The sequence below is a fragment of the Dipodomys spectabilis genome, unplaced genomic scaffold, assembly GCF_019054845.1.
Source record: "Dipodomys spectabilis isolate Male_0828 unplaced genomic scaffold, ASM1905484v1 ptg000140l, whole genome shotgun sequence".
In the NCBI taxonomy this organism is placed as follows: Eukaryota; Metazoa; Chordata; class Mammalia; order Rodentia; family Heteromyidae; genus Dipodomys; species Dipodomys spectabilis.
This window is the reverse complement of record NW_024870817.1, coordinates 38395419-38418254: the sequence shown is the minus strand read 5'-3', so window position 1 is coordinate 38418254 and position 22836 is coordinate 38395419. Positions and strand designations below refer to the sequence as shown.

The 22836-nt window shown below is 41.9% G+C and overlaps 1 protein-coding gene and 1 long non-coding RNA gene across 2 annotated transcripts in view; one reads left to right on the top strand and one right to left on the bottom strand.

The window, feature by feature from the left end:
* Positions 1-2241: 2241 nt before the first annotated feature.
* On the bottom strand, positions 2242-7538 carry LOC122117305. The gene is made up of 2 exons (XR_006149117.1): positions 7429-7538; positions 2242-3869 (listed from the first exon to the last, which is right to left on the bottom strand). It is a non-coding gene; the product is annotated as an uncharacterized LOC122117305 (long non-coding RNA).
* A 755-nt stretch (positions 7539-8293) lies between these two features.
* Map3k1 (mitogen-activated protein kinase kinase kinase 1) overlaps positions 8294-22836 on the top strand; it is a 67285-nt gene continuing 52742 nt past the window's right edge. The window contains exon 1 of the mRNA XM_042690895.1: positions 8294-8780. Coding sequence (XP_042546829.1) covers positions 8299-8780 — 482 coding nt within the window. The 5' untranslated portion in view covers positions 8294-8298. The remainder of the gene's footprint in view (positions 8781-22836) is intronic.

Here is a 22836-nt window from a genome sequence, read left to right as displayed (position 1 = left end):
AAAAAAAAAAAAAGTAATACTCATTCACAGCGGTATATTGGTGGAGACCTTGTAGTATAATGTTTACCAGAGGGCTGACAGCTATGCAGGAGCCATTCCAGTTTCAAACTCAGCAGTGGGCTCCTCAGCCAGCCCCAGTGCCTTGGGCTCTTGAGGAACCCAAAGGCCCTGCCTGAGAGGACCAGCTGCCTAAGATCCATGGTGGCAAGATCCTGCCAAAAGCCCAGCATTCCCACAGGCACCTGATCAAGAGCCACCAACTGCAAGATGGCATAGTAAATTGAACAGTAAGAAAAGATTTGAAAACCATACCGAAATTCCACTGCCGTCCAACTGAAGGATGTCCTGGAGCCCCCGACCAGCCATTTTCTCAGTCTTCTCTTGTAAAACAGCACTTTATGGAAATGGTGTGCATAGAAGAAGCATAAGTGGGACAATTCCTATAGCACTGAGTGGGACTTGAAGAGACATGCAGAGGATTGTGGGAAAACCTGCCAGGGTGTGAGTGGCTGCCCCTGGGCCAGCTGAACAGCATTTGGCTCATCTCTACCCAAATGGCCACCATCACTACAGAGGACAGGTATCCACCTGGAGGGAGGGAGGGAGGGAAGGAAGGGAAGGAGGGAGGGAGGGAGGGAGGGAGGGAAGGAGGAAGGGAGGGAAAGAGAGAGAGGAAAACTACCTACCAAGCCAGAAATGCCCAATAAGAACATTGATCATTAAACAACTATAACATAAACAATTTCTTAACCAACACTCAAGAACTCAAAACTTCAAAAAGAAAAAAGAAAAAGAAAGACTGGTAGCCAGGAGGCAGAGTGTCACAGCACCTCTGAGAGATCTTCAGAAGTTGCTTTTACTGAAGCCCAAAGTGACTCTGGTTAAACGTCTGACCATGCCATTTCCTTTGACGCCTGTCTTTGTGCCCACAGCCAATTCTTCAAGCCAGCCTGTGGGATAGGTATGCACTGAGGCTCCAGACAGGTGCTGTGCATTTAGAACCACAATTTTTTTCCTGACCCAAATCCTGGACCTGACACCCAGGCTTCAAGCCCAGAATCCCAGAAGAGATTTTGGTTTTGAAGAGTTCTTTTCAGCTTTAAATGTCCAGACTCAAATTGAAAACCGTCAACTTAGCACCGTGAACACTGAGCCAATCTTACAATCACTGGACACACACACAGAATGACTTCCTACAGGACCCCTCTGTTCAGCCCTATAGGTACAGAGGGGTATTCCAACTTCTTAGGCCTGGAGACAGATGTTCGACATGCAGATGTGGGTGGACTTAAATTCCTCATCAGCCCTAAGTATCCTGAAACAGTCTAGCTTCTTCATGAGCACCAATTGGTTTAACACAGAGGTTCCTTCCCTGGCTATACATACTTGCTCTGGAGAGTGAGATTCTGTTGAACTGTAGAGACACAGCCCATGAGTTCTGGTTTTGAAACCCTGGGGAGCTTGTTCTTCACCAGCAACAAAATCTAAACAGCAATGAACAACTTTCTCCTGGCTGATTTGGCCTAGAACTCAATGAGGCTCAGTTTAGCTCTGTACATACCCGGCATGTGCCAAGCTGCACAGTCCCAACTTTTCTGAACACAGAGTCCATATGTGGACGGCATTTACGACTTCCTTGTGGACTTAGTACAGGGAGCAGTGACTGACTATGGAATGTAGTTGATAGTGTAGCTGTTTAGTCTCTGCCATTAGCACTTATAAACACAAAATTTGTATATAAATATGAGCATGTGATAAAATATAAGATAATGATCTCAAATTTTTTACTTAAGAAATTTATGAAGCCGGGTACTGGTGGCTTTTGCCTGTAATCTTAACTATTCAGAGGATCACAGTCTGTGAGACTTTTATCTCCAATTAACCACCAGAAAATCTGAAGTGGTGCTGTGGCTCAAGTGATAGAGCACTAGCCTTGAGCTGAAGAGCTCAGGGACAGTGCCCAGGCCCAGAGTTCAAGCCCCACGACCAACCAAAAAAAAAAAAAAGAAAGAAAGAAAGAAATTAATTTATTTATGACATTAAGAAATTTTAAAAAACTACATTAAGGAGTTGGAGGCAAGGCTTAGTTGGTACAGCACTAGAAAGTGAAGTGAAAGAATCAAGTACCATGTTTGAGTCCAGATCTCAGACCAAAAAAGGGAAGAAAAAAATAAGAAAAATTACATTGAGACAGAGATTCATGACTATTTTATGTTCACTAACAAAAGAATAACAACTAACTACAGGAAAGAAAACAGTAACATTTATTAGTATTAATAATAAGAAATACACACTGTAATTTGAGGTTAAAAGAAAGCGCTGGGGAATCTGAATAGCTAAGTTCGAGTCTCGCCTGTCTGACATAATGGTGAGCACCTTTGAGTTCTGAACCACCCTGGGAATTAGCTTCCCTGTGCTTCACTTTCTTCATCTGTAGGACCTTGATAATTATACTACCTACTTCTTAGCATTATATGTAGATTCAATAAATTAACATTCATGAACACTTATTTCTGTGTACTGGAAACATTTTCTTTTCTTTTCAGGGGCTTCTATTTCAAATGTTCAATGCCTTTGACTTTATGGCCCTCAGTGTCCCCTGAACCCCAATTTCTCCCTCATGAGAGAGAGAGAGAGAGAGAGAGAGAGAGAGAGAGAGAGAGAGAGAGAGAGAGAAGAAAGAAAAGAGAAGAACAGAAAAGAACTGAACAGAAAAGAAAAGACAAGAGGCAGACACAAGCAGTTCTGACCCAGGTTAGCTTTAGATGTTAGCTAAGGAAAGGTCTCATGGTCTCATTTTCTCTTTTCCTGGCACCTAGAATGTCTAGCCCCTGGCAAGCACCTCTCTAAGTCCTGGGCAGGAGAAGACTGTGCCCTTGGCTTTCTACTTTCCAGTACACTGTGTGTCACAGGTTGGAAACATGAATTGATTGAAGGACACTCAACTGCTGTGTAAGTCAGTGCTGGTTCACAGTGGTGGCTCAGCATGGCCTACATCTGCCTAAACATCTGCTCTGGGAGCAATACCCTACAGACCCCAAGAACACCTCTTCCCATGTCTTGTTGTGGCCTCGAATAGTCAAGGTTTGCAAGTTGGGGAGCAATGTCGCCTTGGGATCAAGGTAGAATCTTTTGGCCAAAAGTATTCAAAGAAGAAATAAATGTACTAACCTGTCTCAGCTTCTCCTTCAAATTTCAAAAATGGATTCCTGAGCATAATATGTTCTGGTCATCTTAGTACCCATGCTCTCAATTTCTCTTTTGTGATCCATTTCCTGCCCCCCAACTATGTAGATATCAGGGCAACTTTTACACTGGCACACAAATACTAAGAGACATTTGGTAAGATTCAAAGATACATATGACTTAAATTTGCATTTATGTTGATTTGGGCAAAACATATGAAGTGTGTTGCTATCCCAAGGTGACAAGATTATTAAAAGTGAAAATCATTTTAGTTTAATGTTTTCTAACATTTCATTAAATTTCCAAGTTTTTAAGGTTTTCTACGTACTTAGTTAAGTTTTGAGATTTTGATATTCATTACTTTGGAATTTAAAATTGATTTTTGCCCTCTAGAAAGCAGAGTTGAATTGCTTTACATGATCAGACACAAATTATGTAAAAACCTTAGTTAAAAGCAACACAATTAGCAATTTCGTTGAAATAAAAGCTAGAAAAATAATTATATAGCCAAGCATGGTGGCTAATCCCTGTAGTTCTAGCTACTTAGGAGGCAGTGTTTGGAAGAAATGCAGTCAGAGGCCAGTCCAGACCAAAGTTAGCAAAACCCCATTGTAGCAAATAAGTCAGAAGTGGTGGTGTGTGTTTGACAGAATGCTGTGATTCCAGACTGTCCGGGACCATATCTGAAAAATAAAAAACAACAAAAAAGTTAGTGACCATTTTAAAGAATCAGAGCATGTTTGTAAAGTGGGATCATTTTTTGCTAATTCTGAGATGGATTAAATATAATAAGTTGTAGTTTTAAGTATAAAAACTCAATTTGACTCATTTTCAGTATTTTTGTAACAAAGTTTAGTTTCTTGTCTTAAGTACTGTACATGCGAATTCATAACAAAAATTTAGATACAGGGATGGGAGGGGGAAACTGGAAGAAATCAAAGGAAGGGGTAACATTATCTAAAAAAGAAAGAAATGTGCTCATAACCTGACTTATGAAATGGTAACCCCTCTGTAAACACCTTAATAATAACAATAAAACTTAGATAATTAATTAATAAAAGGGAATTATATACATATATACCTTAACTATTTTGTAATATATATTTTGTAATATATATACATATATATCTTAACTATTTTGTAAATTAATAACAGGGTTTTATGTTTCAGGCCCTCATATTTTCAGTTGGCTTTTCATTTTTGGCTGGCACCCTGCCATTTGTGCCACACCTCTAGTTCCAGCTTATTGCTGGTTAGTTGGAGATTAAGAATTGCAGTAATTTGTCTGCCTGGGCAGGCTTCAAACCTTGTTCCTCAGATCTCAGCCTCCTGAGTAGCTAGGATTAAAGGCATAAACTACTGTGAGCTACTGGAACCTAGCAATAACAGAGTTTTGTTTTGATTTATGTGAGATTTTTGGCTGGGACTTAGCTATAGGACCTTGATCTTTATAGTGTGGTTCACTCTTTATAATTCTATGAGTCTTTTTCAAATTTCACCTTGTCTACAATGTTTAGTTTCAGTCTCTTTAAAGCAAAGTAAGTATTTTCAGATATTTGTAAAGTAAATTCTTCTAGATTTTCTTCTTGATCAAATGGTCTTATCAACAACTAGTTTGTCAGACATGTTTTTCCATCTCTCACTTTTGTTCAATCTTTCAAAGCATTTGGCTTCATTTTCATTTAGAAAAATTTTTTGCACTCATGTTTCAGCATTTTAATAATTGAATTACATCTAATTGAGTAGGTTATGTCTTTTCAAGTTTGTCAACAAGTTCAATAGATTCTTTGGGCCCTTAATTCACCCAGTGGGACCAGAATTATGCAGGTACACACCAGCACTGGCCATGCATTTCTTATGCTGTGGTATGCCTCTGTGTCTTGCACACCAACTACAGCCAGTGCCCGCAACCAGTAAACTAGAAGCTAGGTAGAAGACTTGGGGGACCAATTATACCACAGATGACAAGATTTCCTGACTTACAACATCTGAAAACATCTGGAAAGTATAGTGTTTAGAAATAGCATGGAGAAACCAAAGTCTAGCTCCAGTTCTTCAGCAAATATTACGTAAGAAATAGTTGTAAGCCTAGGAGAGTACCAGTTTTTGGACTATTGTCAAGGTTACATTCTAATTCCTTTATGTCTACCTAAGAGTTCACAGAGCTATGTTGTGAACACATTCACAAGCTCATGGATCTGAAATTCTATCCGAATCAGCCCCATACATACTCACCATCAAAATATTTATAGATGAAAATATTTTTGTAAAAATGAATAAGAACAAAGATATCCCCTAAGAGGGCAAAGATTTCCTGCATGCATGCAAGAGGTACTGAATAAGTGTCTGAATATATATATACTGAATAGTATACAAGCTGAAATGCCTGCCAGTGTATGTCTTTTCATTTTAGTGTCTATAGTATCTGTGTACAACAAGCAAATGCCCAGTGTTTAAATGGATCCTATAAATGAATTTGAGGTGGTAACTCAGGTGTGACTTGAGCAATTCCCAAGAGCGCTGGGTGAGGAAAGGTGATCTGGAAAAGCACTGGCATAAAGGTTTCTGAAATTGTCACAGTGTACGGGAAATCACTTCAGGGTTTATATCTAAGTGATAATGGACATAAAGAGATTGGAAATAATCATTGGAGTTTTCAGTTTAGAAGCAACACTGGATGAAATAAGATACTTCTTATGTCATTGAATAAATCAAATTAAGGCAATTCAGTAGCCTGATATTTAACATACATCATTGTACATCAATAAAAAGTAAAAGCCAAACAGCACCAAAACTAGAGATGTGGGCTTAATCATGATTAAGTCTCAAAGTCAGGTAGAAAAACATATCATTGATTGATCATCAAAGATTTTTGATTAACAAGGTAGCAGAGGGAGGATGCCCTTTTTAGTTAATCAGGTCATTTGATTATCTCAAGAAAATTGGGCTAGAAGTGTGGTTAAAGAGGAAAAGTGCTTATCTAACATGGGTTCAATTTTTCAGTTACTATGGTGGTATCTGAGTGATAGAGGTCAGAGAATTGTAGCTACTTGATAATGCTGAATTTAATATCCCTCTCATCTGGGTCCCCACTTTCAATCAATGCAAAATAGACATAAAAGTCAGACTTTTAGTTGGACACTGACAGTGGCTTGCATCTGTAGTCCTAGCTACCCTGAAAGCTGAGATCTGAAGTTCTTGGTTCAAAAGCCAGTCTGGGCAGAAAAGGCCATGAGATTTTTATCTCCAATTAAGTAGAAAAAAGCTGGAAGTTGAGGTATAGTGTAAGTGGTAGAGCACCAGCCTTGAGCAAAAAAGCTAAGAGAGAGTGTTAGGCTCTGAGTTTAAGGCTAAATACGGGCACACACAAATATACACAAGAACATACACATTTGCATGTCAAACTTTTGCTAAACTCTTTTTTAACTTGCTTCTTTGGCCAGACTTGGTTACAGGTAACTAAGTGTGGTGAGTATGAGTGTGCAAACTGAAAAGTGGGTGGGCTTTTCGTTGTTGTGGTTTGGTTTGGTTTTTAGAACCAAGTAGAAACCAGGAAAGTTTACCCTTTTCAATTTAGCATTTGGTGGGTGTGGCAATCTGGGAAGACCTGGGAAATAATTACTGTTTGGTTTGGATGATATGCTTGACTGCATTAAAAGAGCATATAATTTCAGCCTAAATGGAGACCTAACATTTTTTAAGATTTATCTAAACTTCCAAAAAAGTTTGTGCTAAGACTCATAGCAGGTATCAGTGCAATTCAAAACACTGGGCTCCTTCGAAATCACGGCTCTTTAAAAACCTCTCTGAAAGCACCTTGCTCTTCAGTTAACATTCATGTGATCTCATCTCGAGAAGTCAAAACAACTGTGCTGCAGATAGTTGAGGCTTTTACTTAAGCACAGAAATGACAAGAGCTCTCTCTTCCTGCTCGGGAAGAAAAACCCTTCTACCTCCCTCCCCCCCCCCCCCCCCCCCCCCACGTTCCACATCTCAATCCAGAGACTGCTCATGGGTTCTGAGAAGATGCCCATGTCAGACAAACTTTATAGAGGAAGAAAAAAAAAAAAAAAAAAAGAACTAAACGCAACACTACTTGAATGAACAAGAGAGCCACGTCCTGAACCTCTCAGTCCCGACTTCCTGCCCGAGCATCTCTCCTCTCAGAGACTCTGGGGAAAGTGCTCCGAAGGGTCACCTTGGGTGCTGCGGGGGCAGGGGACGGGGAATCCGGCGTGTCACCTGACTCTGCCGGGAACCGGGACGTGCGGAGAGGAGCATCGGATCCGGGGAGGGCCGGGCCCCAGGCTGGCCACCCACGAGGCGATCCTGCACTTCCTGGCACAGCCTGGCTCCAGCCCCAGACGCCAGGGGTTCGGTACTCGCCGGCGCTTCCCTGGACAGCTGGAAGTGCGGGGTGGGGGGGCCGGGTCCCCAGAACCCCCGCCTCTGCGCCTCTCGCGCCGGTAGGATGGGGCAGGGGCTCGGGCCAGGTCTCACAGAAACCCACGCAAGCGTGCGGGGCCGAAGGGAGGAAACGCTTTCTGAACCGGGCCCCGCGGGGCGGCGGGCGGCCGTCTCCGGGCGCCACCTGCGCGCCGGGAGCGGAGCTCGCGAGTAGGGGTAGGAGGCTGGCTCGCGCGGGGACCCCGCCGCCCTGCCGAGGAGACCGGGGCGTGCGTCCCCGCGGTGCACCGCACTCCAGAGTTCCCACCGATCACTTCCTCCGCCCACGGGGCCAGCTCCCGCCGAGCCCGGCCCAGACTGCCGCCGAGGGGAAGTTGCACCCCGCGGCCGCTCAGGCGCCTCCTTCTCGCCAGTACGGCCCGGGATACCGGAGAACACGGCCGAGCGGAGCCCGGCGGCGCTCACCTCGCGACCCTTCCGCCCGCGCAGCCCCGAGCGCGGCCCGCCCCCTCCCACCTGCGCCGCCGCCCGCCCGGGGTCCGCCCAGCCCCGGCCCCAGCGGCCGCGCTCACGCAGTTAGCGCAGGCGGTCCTACGCCGACGGCGCAGCGCCCGCCCGCCCGCCCGCCGGTCCGCCCGCCCCCTGCGCTCTCCCCGCCCCCTCCCTCCCTCGCAGGGGCCGAGCGAATGTGGCCCGCGAGAGAAAATGGCGGCGGCGGCGGGGAATCGCGCCTCGTCGTCGGGATTCCCGGGCGCCAGGGCAGCGAGCCCGGAGGCGGGCGGTGGCGGCGGCGCCCTTAAGGCGAGCAGTGCGCCCGCGGCAGCCGCGGGACTGCTGCGGGAGGCGGGCAGCGCGGGCCGCGAGCGGGCGGACTGGCGGCGGCGCCAGATGCGCAAAGTGCGGAGCGTGGAGCTGGACCAGCTGCCGGAGCCGCCGCTCCTCGGCGCCGCCTCGCCGCCCTGCTCCTCCACCTCTCCGTCCCCGGAGCCCGCGGACGCGGCGTCGGGCGGGAGCGGCTTCCAGCCTGTGGCGGTGCCGCCGCCCCCCGGAGCCGCGAGCCGCGGCGGCGCCCACCCAGCGGAGCCGGCGGCCGCGCCGGACCTGGCCGCCCGGATTCCCGCAGGGGCCGAGCCCGGGGAGAAGCGGGCGCCGGCCGCCGAGTCGTCTCCTGCAGCGGCCCCCGCCGGGTGAGCCGCGCGGCCGGGACGGCGGGGCTGGGGCGGGCCGGGGCAATGAATGAACCGGGCGCGGCGCGGCGGGATGAAGCGGGCACTAGGCGCCGCTCTCCGGGACCCGCGCCCGGGCGCCGCTGGAGCCCTTCAGGTCGGGCGGCGCCGGGGCACCGGGGACGGGACGGGGACGTGCGGGAGTTTGTTATTGTTTGCGGACATGTGACAGGCGTGCGAGGCGCACTGCGAGGTCCCGTGGGCGCGCGGGTGTTAGAAGTCGAGATACCGGGGTTCCGTGGGGAGTCCGGGTGCAGTGCGGGGCTGGGCCGCGGGGCGGGTGTCGCGGGGCGGGCGGTGGTCGGAGAAGCTCAGGGGACGGGGGGGGGGGGTGGGAAAGCCCGAGGTCGGGTGGGGGACCCGGAGGCCGGGGAAGGGAGCGGCCCGGGCAGGTACGGGGCCGCGCTCCCGGGGCTGCGGGGACGCCTGTCAGCGCGGCGGAGCGCGGGGTGGGCGGTCTGCGAGGGGAGCCCCGCGCCCCCTCCTTTCCCTTTTCCTCGCCGCGCCCCGCCGGGCGCCCGGTGCGTCTGGGAATTTGAACTGCCCCGCCGCGACTCCGGTGACTGCGGCGTGGAGTTTGCGTTTGGCCTTTGAAGTTTGCGTTGGGAGGAGCGGTGTGGGAGCCGGGACCGGATGTGTCAGCCATTCAGTTCCCCAGCGGCGGTGAGCGCTCCCCGCAGCCTCCGGCGCGGCGGGGACGGTGCGGGGCTTCCCGCTCCGTGCGGCGACCCGGGCCGCACGCCCAGCGGCGGGGCCCACCGTGCGGTGGGCTGCGGTCTTCCGGTGCGGGTGAAGCTTGCTGTGTCAGGTAGTGTAGACCCGGGACTGGCTGGCCTCGCCCTGTTTTGGCTGCTGGGGGGGGGGGGGGGGGTGGATTCTGTGGGAGGAAATGACTTTTTGCGAGTGATAGGTAGAATCTGTTGGTTTTTATAGACTGATCAGCCCGTGCGAAACCGCACGATCTGAACGGGCATAGCATGCTGCCCACCCCGCAAAGTGCCCTGTAGAATTCACTGGTGTTTACTATGGACGTGTCTTAATTCTAAGATGAATCTGACAGTAGAAAGAAGTCCTTGGGTTTGAGTCATTAGCTAAAGTAAGTTGACCTTTGCGTGCGTGCGTGCGTGTTTGTGTGTGTAAGTATGTGTGTGTGTGTGTAAAATCACGGTCTGTTTTGGAAGCTGCTCCCCCCCCCCACGCGCAAAAAAATAAAAAGCTAAAAACTTGTGCTCGGCACCGCAGCTTCGCAATGTTAAGACAAAAGTAGATTTGTGACTGTGCAGTTCTGCGTGCACTTGTACACGTATCATTCTTACAGCAGTTAGGCTCCTCTGTGGTTTCCTGTTTCTGTGCAGATTGGATTAAAACTTAACTAGAAATCATTCTTAGAAGGCCATTGTTGCACAAATTACTCCAGATTTAAAAAAAAAAACAAATTTGAGAAAGTAAATTTACCTAGTCTTATGAGACCGTATCTTTTGGGTGTAATTCTAGTCAGTTTAGTGAGCTATGGGTAGAATGTAAAGGCAACCACTGTAAAAATGCCCAGATGTTGTTTAATATTGTTTTGACACAAAATAGGTGTAGTAAGGTCAAGGCAGGTAGAATTAAGTGGCTGGGTAATCCATGCTTAATTTTAGCACTTTTAGAAGTAGTTATAATTGCACAGGCTATAAAATAATGTTAGTAAGCATAATGTCATATGTTAAAGTTTCATTTGTAGTAAAAATATTGACTCCCTAACCCTTTTAAATATAATGGATTGGCTTTTTCTTTTTCTGCTTTTGTGAGTGGTTGAAATTCCTTTGAATTGGTTGATATAAAAAGTGTCATTAATGTTGTATATGTTGTGTTGTTATACTTTATGGTTTGAAGTTTCAGAAAAACAGTTGATGAGAAGCAGTTCTGTGAAACTGCACTGTACATTTTTATTTTGCATTTATATTACAGTTGAACTTTACATTTTCCTTTTATGACAGTAGTTATATTCATAAATTAGAGAAAAAAATTTAAGCTAAGATTTTAAAATATTTTTAAAATATTAAAAAAATATTTTTGCCTAAGCCCCATCTGTCTATTTAAAGACTTTATTGTATAGTTTTTAAGAGAATTCTGTGATTTTAAAAAATTCATATTTTCTTTTAGTCTGGTCTTTGAATATATAAATTGGAAGTGTAGAAAGGGTATTTGTAAGCCATAAGCTCTGTGACAATATTCATTGATTTTGTGTCTGCCCCCCCCTTTTGGGGGTACTAACTGAAATCAGTGAGTTTTATGCTGGTAAGTGATGTCTAAGCATTAGGTATTTTTCCTCATATTATAGAATTAGGGGCTTTACTGTCTTTGAAGAAAAATTACAGTGTTACTCTCATTGAACAGGCTATTGTGAGTTTGGTAGATGTAATTACTGCATCCTATTTTTGTAACGTAAAAAAACCCAAACTATCAATTTGCTGGCCCCATGAAAGAACAAGATACACTGTACTTGTTAATGTTAGTTTTTGCTTAAAACAAAAGCCATTTCATAGGTTTTTTCATATCTGCATATAGCCCTCAGTTTCACTTCCTTTTAGAAGCTAAAAATATTTAGTGACAGTTTATTCAAGAGGAGATACAAGAATACCTAAAAATAAATCTTAAAGAATTAAGTTGGTAATTTTTTTTAAATAAAAGGCTGGAGGCAGTCACAATAGATCAGTCTTAAGTGAATTGGTTAAGTTTTGCACTTATGAATTGTCTCCAAGTTTCACTTTAAATCAGGCAAGAAAATTAATGCATTTTTCAAAGATTAACCTTATTAAGTATAATTCTGGAAGAGAAATATCAGAGCTAGAATTGTTGCCAACTTTTGTTTTCTTTTCATATCTGATCCTGGCAAGGGTGACTGGTTAACCAACATTCCTTAATATATGATTTCCAATATACTGTAATAACTCCATTTTGTTAGATAGGAAAAACAGGAAGTAGCCCTGTTCATTGATAGTCTTTCCCATCTTCTACAGCACCTCAAGCATAATATGTTGCATGTTTTAGAAATGGTCGCTGACTTGTTGACCTGAAGATTTCAAAATGCAGAAAGAAAGGAGTGTTCTTTTGGTTTCAACAAGAACAGAAAGCCAGCTACAGCTTGCCTAGACTGAATCTGCTAATCAGTTCTTGACACTGTCTATGTGCAATCCAGAGAACAAATAGTGGTGTACGAGCAGTTAAGGGGTAATGGACTGCCCTAAGGTAATGTATGAAGCATTCAGAAGTGCTGAGTTAGAAAACAGTGCCTTGCATTTTGTACTCAGTTATTTTTTTTAATTCAAGAATACCTCTTGGTATGGAAGGCAATGGGAAAACATGGTATGAGAAAGTAATAACCTCCAGGGGCTCGTTAGGCATTCCACATCTAATGTATCTCTAACCTTGGAATGTCTTACTTTGTTTAAATCACATATACTATGTGGGGTAGACTTGGTTATTTTCCTTAGTGCTAGCTTCCTTTTGTATATGTCCCAAGTTAAAAGTTAAAGCTACTTGAAAATGTAAACAGTGGCTGACCATGTAGCTCAGTGGTAGTGCTTGCCAAATAGGGCTTTGGGTTTGAGACCCATAACTGCCAAAAGGGGGAAAAAAAAAAAAGAACAAAACTAAATGGGTTGAATATAATCCAGAGTTTCCTTTAGGAAATAATTTAAGAACTCTTTTTTTCATGAAATCAGAACCAAATTAAATGATTCATTTCAAGCAGTCATCTTAGTCACATACTCTTCAGATTGTAAAATAGAAGAGGTTTTTACCTGTTACTTAAAGCATGAACAGTGAGCATATAGATAGACATAGATTTAATGTCACTTTCCTTGCCTTCTGTGTACCAGGGAGTTTGTATGTGGTATCTTGTTTCGTGGCCACTACAGTACTCTTAAGGCACTGTAATTTCTGTTTCAGAAGATAGAAACTCACTCGATATGGTGAAACTCAGTGTCAGTAACCCTGTAAGACAGAACTAGGACTGAACCCCAAGTCAATACAGTTCCAAAGTCTACTCTTCATTTCTCTGTGCGACCTCCTTTTTCAGTTTTCAAAATAATCAAGAATAATTAATAAATTTTAAAGAGGACATTCTGCAGGAGGACTAATAGACCACTAGCTGAAAATATGTCTATGATACATACCTTTCTATAATCTGGACTTGTATGGGCATTAATATAAGTATATGTTATTTATATCTTCCTAATCCAAGAAAATAAATAAATGATCAGTATTAGATGCTTGTCAGATTTATTTGTGCCATATTATAAGTGAAAAGAGAGAAAAGAAGCTCATTCATATTGATCATACAAGGAGGGAAACTTCGAATATTGCTAGACCTTATCCCTTTGTTACTGCTTTAGATTTCATTCATTCACCATTTGGGAACCTCTGCAAGATGTAGTCTGGGCGGTAGAGACAACGGTCATGAGTGCACAGCCTCTGTTTTGGTTGGTTTGTTGTAGCATTAACATATTTCACAGTGCCATCTTCAGCTGTACAACACAGAAATATGGAGGGCACCCAGATTAATTAGTGCTCTGTATCTCATCCACAACATTTCATACTCTATTCTTTTAATAAGTATAATAATATCTTCAGAACTTACTGAGGAAGTAACTGGTCTTCCACGTTAGTAGTTACTAGGGACAAACTTGTTCTACCCTCTGTGCTTTTGCTCTGCTAGTATGTACTGTTTCCTTAGGTGCTCACTCTTAGGATATACATGCTATGGTTTTGGACCATAGTAAAGAAAAAAATCTAGACACAGGTTTCAAATTAGTTCTACCTACTCTCTTAAACAGTAGGAATATATGTTAGAGTTGCAAGTTCAGACATGATTTTTTTTCTTCCGAGAAGAAATTAAAATGAAGATATTAAGGGTAAGAAATTTAGTATTTGCCAAAGCTGGTTTTAAAAATCTGTTCTGTGTTATTACTAAAAGCAGCACTGCTTCTTAAGAAACCACCATAGGGAAATATAAACCATATTCTAGAGAATAAGCTGATCAAGAAGATGCCTTTGTCTTTATCTACTCATGACTGTGACAATTGGTGTGGGTACATTTGCTATGGAGGAGAGTTCTTGAGCTCTACATTGCTAGTGATTGGACCCTTTGTAGTGGTGGTCTTGAAAGTTTGATGTAATTGGTTGAGAAGTTGTTGAATGCTTAGAAGAAATTGTTATGACCTACTGAATGCCTGTTTCTGAAAATACATATCTCAGCCGGGAATGCATGGTGACCAATGGACTCTTGCAGACTGGAGGAAGTCTCTGGAGCTACTGGTACAATGTATTCCGTGTTGGAGTCAGCATATTAACTAAGTTTATCACATGCATTCAGTGTTGTTGAGTGTGTATGGAGTGAAGAGAGGTTAGATAATTGGTTGTAGGTGGAAGCTAAGCTTTCTTTATTACTTAAATCATGTCGCTGATACGTTATCGAATAATCTTCAAACTGGTCTTACAGCATTCTGAGTACTAAATATTAGTTGTTAACAGAAAGGGAATTTTATCTTCTTATTTGTACCATCTGCCAATATGAGTTGGTACATTGTTCAGACAGTGTCTTTTGTACATTGCTGGTGTTTGGTAGCAGTAGTTAGTATTTAGCAGTCAATTAAAATAATTGGAGCCATACTCAAAAACTGTCAAATACTGAGAAAATTGAGTTCCTGTATTTGAAAGTGTCTAGGTGCTTGTTTTTTTGGGTAGGCCCTCCGTAACCTTGGCAGTGCTTTCTTGGTGGCCAGTCTTCATCCTCTGAAACAGTAATGTTAAGATCTTCAAGACAGACCTAGTCTACTCATTCTCTCTCCTCCACCTGTACTTAAGACTCACACATGCCCTTAGGTTGATGATTGACCATTCACGAAGAATTACAGAGTTTGTTTTGCTGTCCATGGACTGTCCTAAACTCCAGGATTATAGCAGTTTACATACACTTCATACGTAGATATCCCAAACCAAATTTGCAGTCCTCCCTAAATCTTCTGCTAACATGCTCCCTGCTCATTAAAAAGCAGAATCAGAACCTAGGAGTCATCCTCATTCCTCTCAACTCTGTTCGTTCTAGAGTGCTCACCATTTGGCCTATTTGCACATCCCTAGCCCAGGCTATCATTTGTCTTTTGTACTAACAGAACAACAGCCTCTTCTTGCCCTCTCTATGTTCTACTTCCAATGTGCTCCCATATTTTGTGTCCAGAGTTAGCATTTCAAAATGTAATTCTGATCTTCCTCAATAAAAGTGAAGAAAATCCAGATTTTAAAATGTTTTAAAATTCAGTTTTTTCATTTGGATAAGGTCCATATGAATCCCTAACATGCCCTACCAAATTTGCGCATGGTCTTGCCTGTCCCCTCTCTAAGTCTGTCCTTGCTCACCCTTGCCCTTGTCCTCACGCTTGCCTTCTTTCCTCTCCTCGAGATCAGCCTACCGCCTCCTGCCGCCTGCCAGCTTTTGCAATCTTCTTCCATTGGCCTCAGTCACCAGGTCAGCTCCTCATGGCTGAGATCTTAGCCCAGTCACACTTTCTTTGGGAACCCCTTCCTCAGTGTCCAGTCTGGCACTATGGTACTGTGTCCTGTCAGTGAGAAGGTAACTTGTTTTCTCATTGGTTAAATAAGAAGTCCATAAAACCTGTGTAAGCAGTACCTATGGCTAGGTCCGGGACCCAGCACCTAGCAAAATGCCTGGTTCATTGGATACTTAGTAATTATCTGGTGAATATGAAAAAGAGGGATAATGCCATGGCATGTTTAAACTAGTGGATCAACTGTTCTTCCCCCTTAATCAGATGTAGTTTATGACCTAGCTGACACAAAGTTAACCAGCAAAGTCCTAGACTATTGATGTTTCCAAACCACAGGTTTGAGACAGTCTTACTGGGAAGTATATTGGAATTGTGGACATGCCTGGCGCCCTGTAGTGAAAAGAGGATGGCTAAAGGTGTATGAAGCAACTAGTCATACCACATGTAATGTTATGGAGTTAAAAAACCCACTGTATGTATGTATGTATGTATGTTGGTCATGGGGCTTGAACTCTGGGTCTGGGCACTATTCCTCAGCTCTTCAGCTCAAGGCTAGTGCTCTACCACTTGAGCCACAGGGCCACTTCCATGTTAGAGTTAAAAGAATTTGCTATATGTCTGTGATCCTTCTGAACTAGAAAGGAGGCAGAGAGAGAGAATAAAAGTATACATAAAGGTGTCATATTAATATTAACTATTTCTTTTTTCAAGTTCTCAGAATATTATATAATATCACTTTTAGGATTCTTGTCTCAAAACCCCTACTTCATCAAAAATTCATGAATTTGATAAATCAATTGGGATAAAGAGAAGTTCATCTTTTCATTGAAGAAAAGATAATGTGCTGGATAAATAGTGTATGAGATTTCAGGAGTCAAGAAGCCATGTAACAGAAAACGTATTGGTGGTAACTAAACCCAACAACTTTCCTTATCTAGAACATGGTTTAGCACTGAGAAGAAAAAAGACTGAACAACCAAACGGTCTGAAACAAAATCTGTGCTTTGAAGTCCTTTGATTTACACTGAGAAGAGTTCTCAGGGCATTTGCTTGGGATTGTCCCTTGTTTAAGGTGTTGTCCTTGCAGTCTTGTTCATTTGGTGTCCTTAGCATGCAGCAGTTAAAAACAGAATAGGTGGGCCGTGTGAGCACTACAAGAGGCCAGTTCCCTTTCAGCAGTGAATTTGGTCAATCTCTTGAAGGCTAGACAGGTGGAGGCAGGAAGAGGATATTTTAACAGCAGCAGGGGGCCACCTGGTGTTGGTACAGTGAGTTCCACCTGAGTAGCCTCAGAGTATGTATTTATTAAATCATGGCAACCTTTAGCATTACTTTTAGAACAGCAGTTTTCAAACACAAAATAAAGGCAATCAAGATTATATAGAATTATAATAGCAACTGTGGCACATTATTTAAAAGTTATCATGTTTCCATTGTTTCAGTGATTTAAAGTGAGAAGTTTGTGTGTGGGAAGTATTCTGATTCTTGAAGTAGTAAAACTATTAAGTGAATGATGTAGTTCTACACCTTTGATACTAAATAAAGGAGGTGTACTTGAGATTTATATAAAATTGGAGACTACTCATTAGGAATGTCTTGTGGATTGTCTATGTTGAAAAGCTTTTTACTTTTCTATGGCCTGTATCATTTTATACCGTGCAATTTCTTGGAAACAATAAGAATTAGGCCACCACCAGTATATTCAGACCTTTTTTGTGGATTTCAAGGTATCAGGCATTCTATTCCAGCTTTGTAGTATTAAGTTACATAATTATGGAACAGTTTTTTGTTTAGATTTTCTTGTTACTGGGTTTTTTTAGATTTCAACTGGTATTCTTCCTTTCTTTTCATTGGATTTACATTTTTAACAATTAAGAGGAGAATGATGAAAGGGATAACATGGATCAAAATACATTGTATTCACAAACTGATTTGTTGCATGGTAACTTTTACAACTACTTAAAGATAATAAGAATGACATGCATATATGCATGTATAAGCAACACTCTAGCTTAATGTTGGCTAGAGTGCATAAGACCCAGAGTTCAGTGCCTTGAACTGCAAGACCAAGCAAAAAATATAAGACTAATTGATATAAATATTTATATTGCTGGAAAGGGCTTTATGTTTTGATCTAAATTTATTTTTGATGTTATATATTCCAGTACACCGATACCTCCATGTGTTAGACTGTATTATAACATATTTTAAGGGTATTGCTGGCAAAAAAAAGTGATTGACATCCCTTTGAAAATAACAGAAATAATTTACATTTTAAAAAATGTTATCTTAATAAGAGATAGAATAAATATTATCTTTGTCATTTAAAAAATAGGACAATACTGTGCATACAACTGTACAGTTTACTTTTCTCTGTAACACTATTTTCTGGCAATCTTAGTGAGCATAGATTATTGTTTGTCATCCCCCTTCCCTTGCTAGGATTTGAACTCAGGTCCTGGTACTTGCTGACAGGGCTCTACCACTTTTGGCCCCTTACCCTGGAACTATTGTCTTAAGGACTAACTACATAATAGTCTATCTTATAATATCATATTGATTAGCCAGTTACCTATTTTTAGATATGTATATTGTGTGTTTGTTGCTATATTAAGCGCTAGTGACTTACTTTGATATATATTTTCCATTCAGTATGACTTTAATTATATAAAATAAATATTCCAAAGTGAATTGCTAAGTCCCAAGATATGCATATTAAACATATGGTCATATCGCCTGATGTCCATGAAATATAGTGTCAGGTTACATTTGCCTGGTAGTATGTGAGAGTGCCAATTGCTCCATGTTCTTGCCAGCCTGGGTATCTATCAGTTTTGCAAGGAAAGATGGTTTCTCATTTTAGCTTGTGTGTCTTAGCTTTGAGATAATATTGTGCATTTTGTATTGACTCATAATTTTATGGTGCTTCTTGTGTATTTCCTTTCACATATGAGATAGAATTGTTTTTCTTATTGATTTGTAACACTATTTGTATATCAGTAATGTTAGCCATTGACATTTGTTCGAACTGTTTTCTTCTATATCTGTATATTTGTGTTATGATTTGTCTTTAATTGTATTTTTTCCATTAAGAAGCTTTACATTTTGGTTTTCAACTTCAGTTCTCCCTTTGTTGACTTCTGTGTTTAAGTCACATGGAAGTGCCTACCAGAGAGTTGGTACTGGGTGCTAATTACTTGATAACCACTATCAAGCATTGTAACTAGGATGCTACTTGATTCTTTGCATCTTAGTTTCCTCAACTGTAAAATGCAGGTGCTAATAGTGTCTGTTTCAAAGTTTCTGAGAAACCAAACAGAATTCTTGTTTATGTGCTTCTTTTAAAAAGTGCTCAGTAAATTATAAACACTGTTGAATAACTGTTACTCTGTACTATAACATTTCTAATAGAATTGTGTGGGTTAAAAAAAAATACTTCAAACTATGAATTGCTCATGCCTGTAAACCCAGCTACTCATGAGGCTGAGCTATCATCTGGGGGAAAAAAGTCCAGACTTCATCTCCAAAATAGCCAGCAAAAGAGCTGAGCTTGAGACTGGTTCAAATGGTAGAACACAAGCTAAGTGATTGCAAAGCCATGAGTTCAAACCTTAACACCCACAAAAAAGAAATTTAATCCAGGAAATGGGAATAATATATTTGAGTCTTATTTTAGATACGAAACTTTTTAAAGCTCATACTTTATTTTCCTCAAGTGGTTGTTTAAATGTTCCAGCACTGTTCACTGAGTAAAAAATATTTCCCTTTATCATGTACAAAATTTTTATATACTTAAGAATTAACCAATATTTCAGATCTTTTACTTGTCCGGGATGTCTAAATACCAAATTTTACGTGTTGTAGAAAGATGAAAAATTATCATTGACCAGAAAAAAAATGATGCATTATCCTTATTCTTGAGTTTGGCACCTAGACCATCCATCCAGTTGTCACCCTATTCCTTCAGTTCTGCCAGGAACTATAGTTTTCATGTGTCTAGACTGAACCTCTCTTTCCCCTAGCCCTTCCATTCTTGCACTCAGGTCTCCTTGTTCTTTTGGGTGCCTCTCTAGGTAAATGTTGTCACCATCTCCCTAATTGCTTTACTCTTACTCCAGTTTCCTTTCCCACTACCTCCAATCCGTTGCTCAATCTGTTGCCACATCCCTGTCAGCCTTAGAGAACCCACATTTCTCTATCATTATGGCTGCTAAACCATAGTCAAGCCTACTATCAGTTTGTTCTTCATCCTGAAAATTGGAAGTACTAGCCCAGCAGAGTTGCTTACAGGCTCTTCATCAGTCCTCTTCTCACCTCTCCATAGCCCCTTCCAGAACACCTGTTCCAGTCATTTGGGATCTTTGCTGACTGATGGTTTTATTTCCAAGACCTTTCTTTCTTGGTGTGCTGATGCTCTTTCTTTATCTGGAATAGTCATTTTGTCTTTTCTGTGAGATATTTTTTATGTTTTTATTCTCTTTGCAATAAGGAATTATTGGTATTCTACTAAAAATAAATGTGGCTGAAGTCTGGATTCCTGAACTCTTTGGTTTAAAGTTTCTAAATATCTCAGTTAGATTTACTATTTTTAAACCTTTTCCATTTTTCCTTTACCATCACACCTGTAGACTTTGTTAATAAATGTATAAAGAGATATTTGTAAAACACATTGTAAAATGAATCAGACTTTCCTAATTTGTGTTAAAATTTCAGAGGTACAGTCTTAGGAAAACAATGTTAATGCCAAACTGAGGCTGTCCTTGAGATAAATCCAGGGCCATCACAGGTCAGATGACAAATAGCCTCTAATGCTTCAAGCAGAGAGTGTGTCTAGGGCCTGGGTACACCCAGCTACAAGGTCTCCAGGTCCCAGTGAGCTGATGGGTAGTTGAGTAGTCATTAATTAGGCACCTCACATATGATCCCCCTTAAGCCTCTCTTCTCTGGTTTTGGGGTGTTGCTTTTAGAGAAATAAAGGACAGAACAGTAAGCATGTCAAGGAAAATGTAAATTAGGTTATCACCACCATCCTGAGGAGAGAACATTCTTGCCTTCAGGAAACTGTGAGCCAGGCACAAATGTGCTGAAGACTAGGCACAGAGGAAGCCTGGGAAGTACAGGGTGAGGTATCAGTCCTGACAAAAGGATAGTAAGACAGGTGAAAAGGGCTTGCAGGGAAGTTTTATGGGTTGGAATGAGTGGAGAACACATAGGCCCTGAAATCATCAAAGGACCATATGGAAGGTAGCAAGTATAATCCTGGGAGCTCCCTCTGGATGGAGACAGGGTGCAGACAGGGCTCAGAGAAGAGCTGGGGGCAAGATTCCAGGCTCCAACCAGATAGAAAGCCAGACACTTCTGCCTTGGCTTTGCTTTACTGTCCAATCCTTAGATCTCAGTGCTTAGGACAAAATAAAAAGCTTTTGTAGTTGGGCAGGTAACCACAGTGCACTAGGAAGTAGGTCAGGAGGCTCAAAGGAGTTGCAAAGAGTTGGGACAGTGCAGTCTGAGATCACGAATCTCAGCACTGTGGCAGCCTGGTTTCTGAGGCTCACAGACAGAAAACTGTTGTCATGTGTGATGATTCTACCCACTGTTTTTTTCTGAATTTGCGTTTCCGTGTCAGGCAGCACAGTGTAGTGATTGAGAACCTCCGCTTCAGGTTCAGATCTATCAGCTACTTACTGCCATTGGATGCCACAGAAATCACTTAACTTCTCTAAAATGGACTTTGTGATGGTGGGTGAGTAGATGTTGAAATAATGCATGATTCCTTTTAAAAAATTGTTAATTAAGTGAAGATAATATTACTGCAAGTGGCTATCAGACTAAGACTTGCTCAAGGTTGCCATTAATGAGTGATGCTCCATTAGCTATCTAGGCTTGCCAAAATTTCAATAGTTTAGCAAAGGGAGTCTGTGTAAACAACTCATCGTCTTAATAGCAATTAATTCTCCCCTACTACTTTGAAAGAATTTGCTAGGAAAGTAAACAGCAGCATCCAAAATCCTATGCTCTGGGGTAGAACATCTCCCCAGCAGTAGACAGATCAAGGGTCTCATGACTTTGTAATCTAATGCAAGTCTCCAGGGTTCCTTTTCTAATTTGTGATACTCATAGAGTTTGGCTTATATAATCCCAATTCTCTTCAAGTTTTTACAACTTTCAAAAATTTAATTTGAAAGTTATTTACCTATATTTATTGAGGTAATAATTAGATTTTCTTTAACATAAACTCTTGGGACTTTATACCTGGGTACCACTGTAAGTGGAGAAAGTAAGGGCAGCATAATTAGCATGTTTGTATGTACAAGTATTAACTAGGAGGGAGTGTATTTGAAAATAATTTGAAATCTACTTGCCAATAACATTATTGATAGAAGCTATCTTTTTATGTCAATCTTAATTCTGTGAAGAAGGGACTTTCACCAGGGATAGCCTCTACTTTACAGAGTGACCCTTTGACTTCTTCCTGTGTTTACAAAGGCCTTTTCAGAAATGTACATTTTTTTTTTAGTTAAAGTTGTTTTTTTTTTTGTTTGGTCAGTCCTGGGGCTTGAACTCTGGGCCTGGGCGCTGTCCCTGAGCTCTTCAACTGAAGGCTAGCATTCTACCACTTGAGCCACAGCACCACTTCTGGCTTTTTCTGTTTAAGTGGTACTAAGGAATCGAACCCAGGGCCTCATGCATGCAAGGCAAGCACTCTACCTACCACTGAGCCACCTTCCCAGCCCTTTAGTTAAACTTTTAAATGCATTACTCAATGACACTTGGTTGTGTTGTTTCCTAATTATGAAGTTTCTGATTTAGTTACATTTTGGGGACTCTTGTCACACTGACAGTTTTTTTTTTTTTTTAATCCAGTAATCTTTCCCAAGAAAATTACGGTTTCAAAATAGATATGAAAGGACCATTTGACTGCTCAGTCATTATGATTGTATCAACCTGACAGATATTCATATACATCTTGTCCATTACTAGTTTTTATGCATAGAACAGAAGTTCCTCACAACTCACTGCAGAACTCTAGGACATAAATAAATAATTATTTTCTGTCTTACACTCCTAGTGGTAATGAATACTTGACCCTTCCTTTTCCATACAACCACTTACAGCAGTTCTTATTGTCATGATCAGTTATTTGGGTATTTATTTAGGGCACTTAACTGTGTGCTACTACTAGTACATGGTTTCTAGTCAAGGTTGAGATAAGGAAGAGCTAAGTTTTTCTAAATCTTGGTTGCATTAGCAGTAGTCTAGCCCATTATGACTGATTCTGATAATTGTCTCTAGATTTTGTCACCAATATGTAAAACAGATAGACTGTCATCTTTACAATGCAAACTGAAATCATTCTGCAGTTTTATAAAGTAGATAGTAGGACATTCCCTCTCCCTCCACTGCAAAAGGATTTGCTAGGAGAGTTTCAGATAGTGCCAAAGACAGGAGAACAAAGCCTTCCCTTT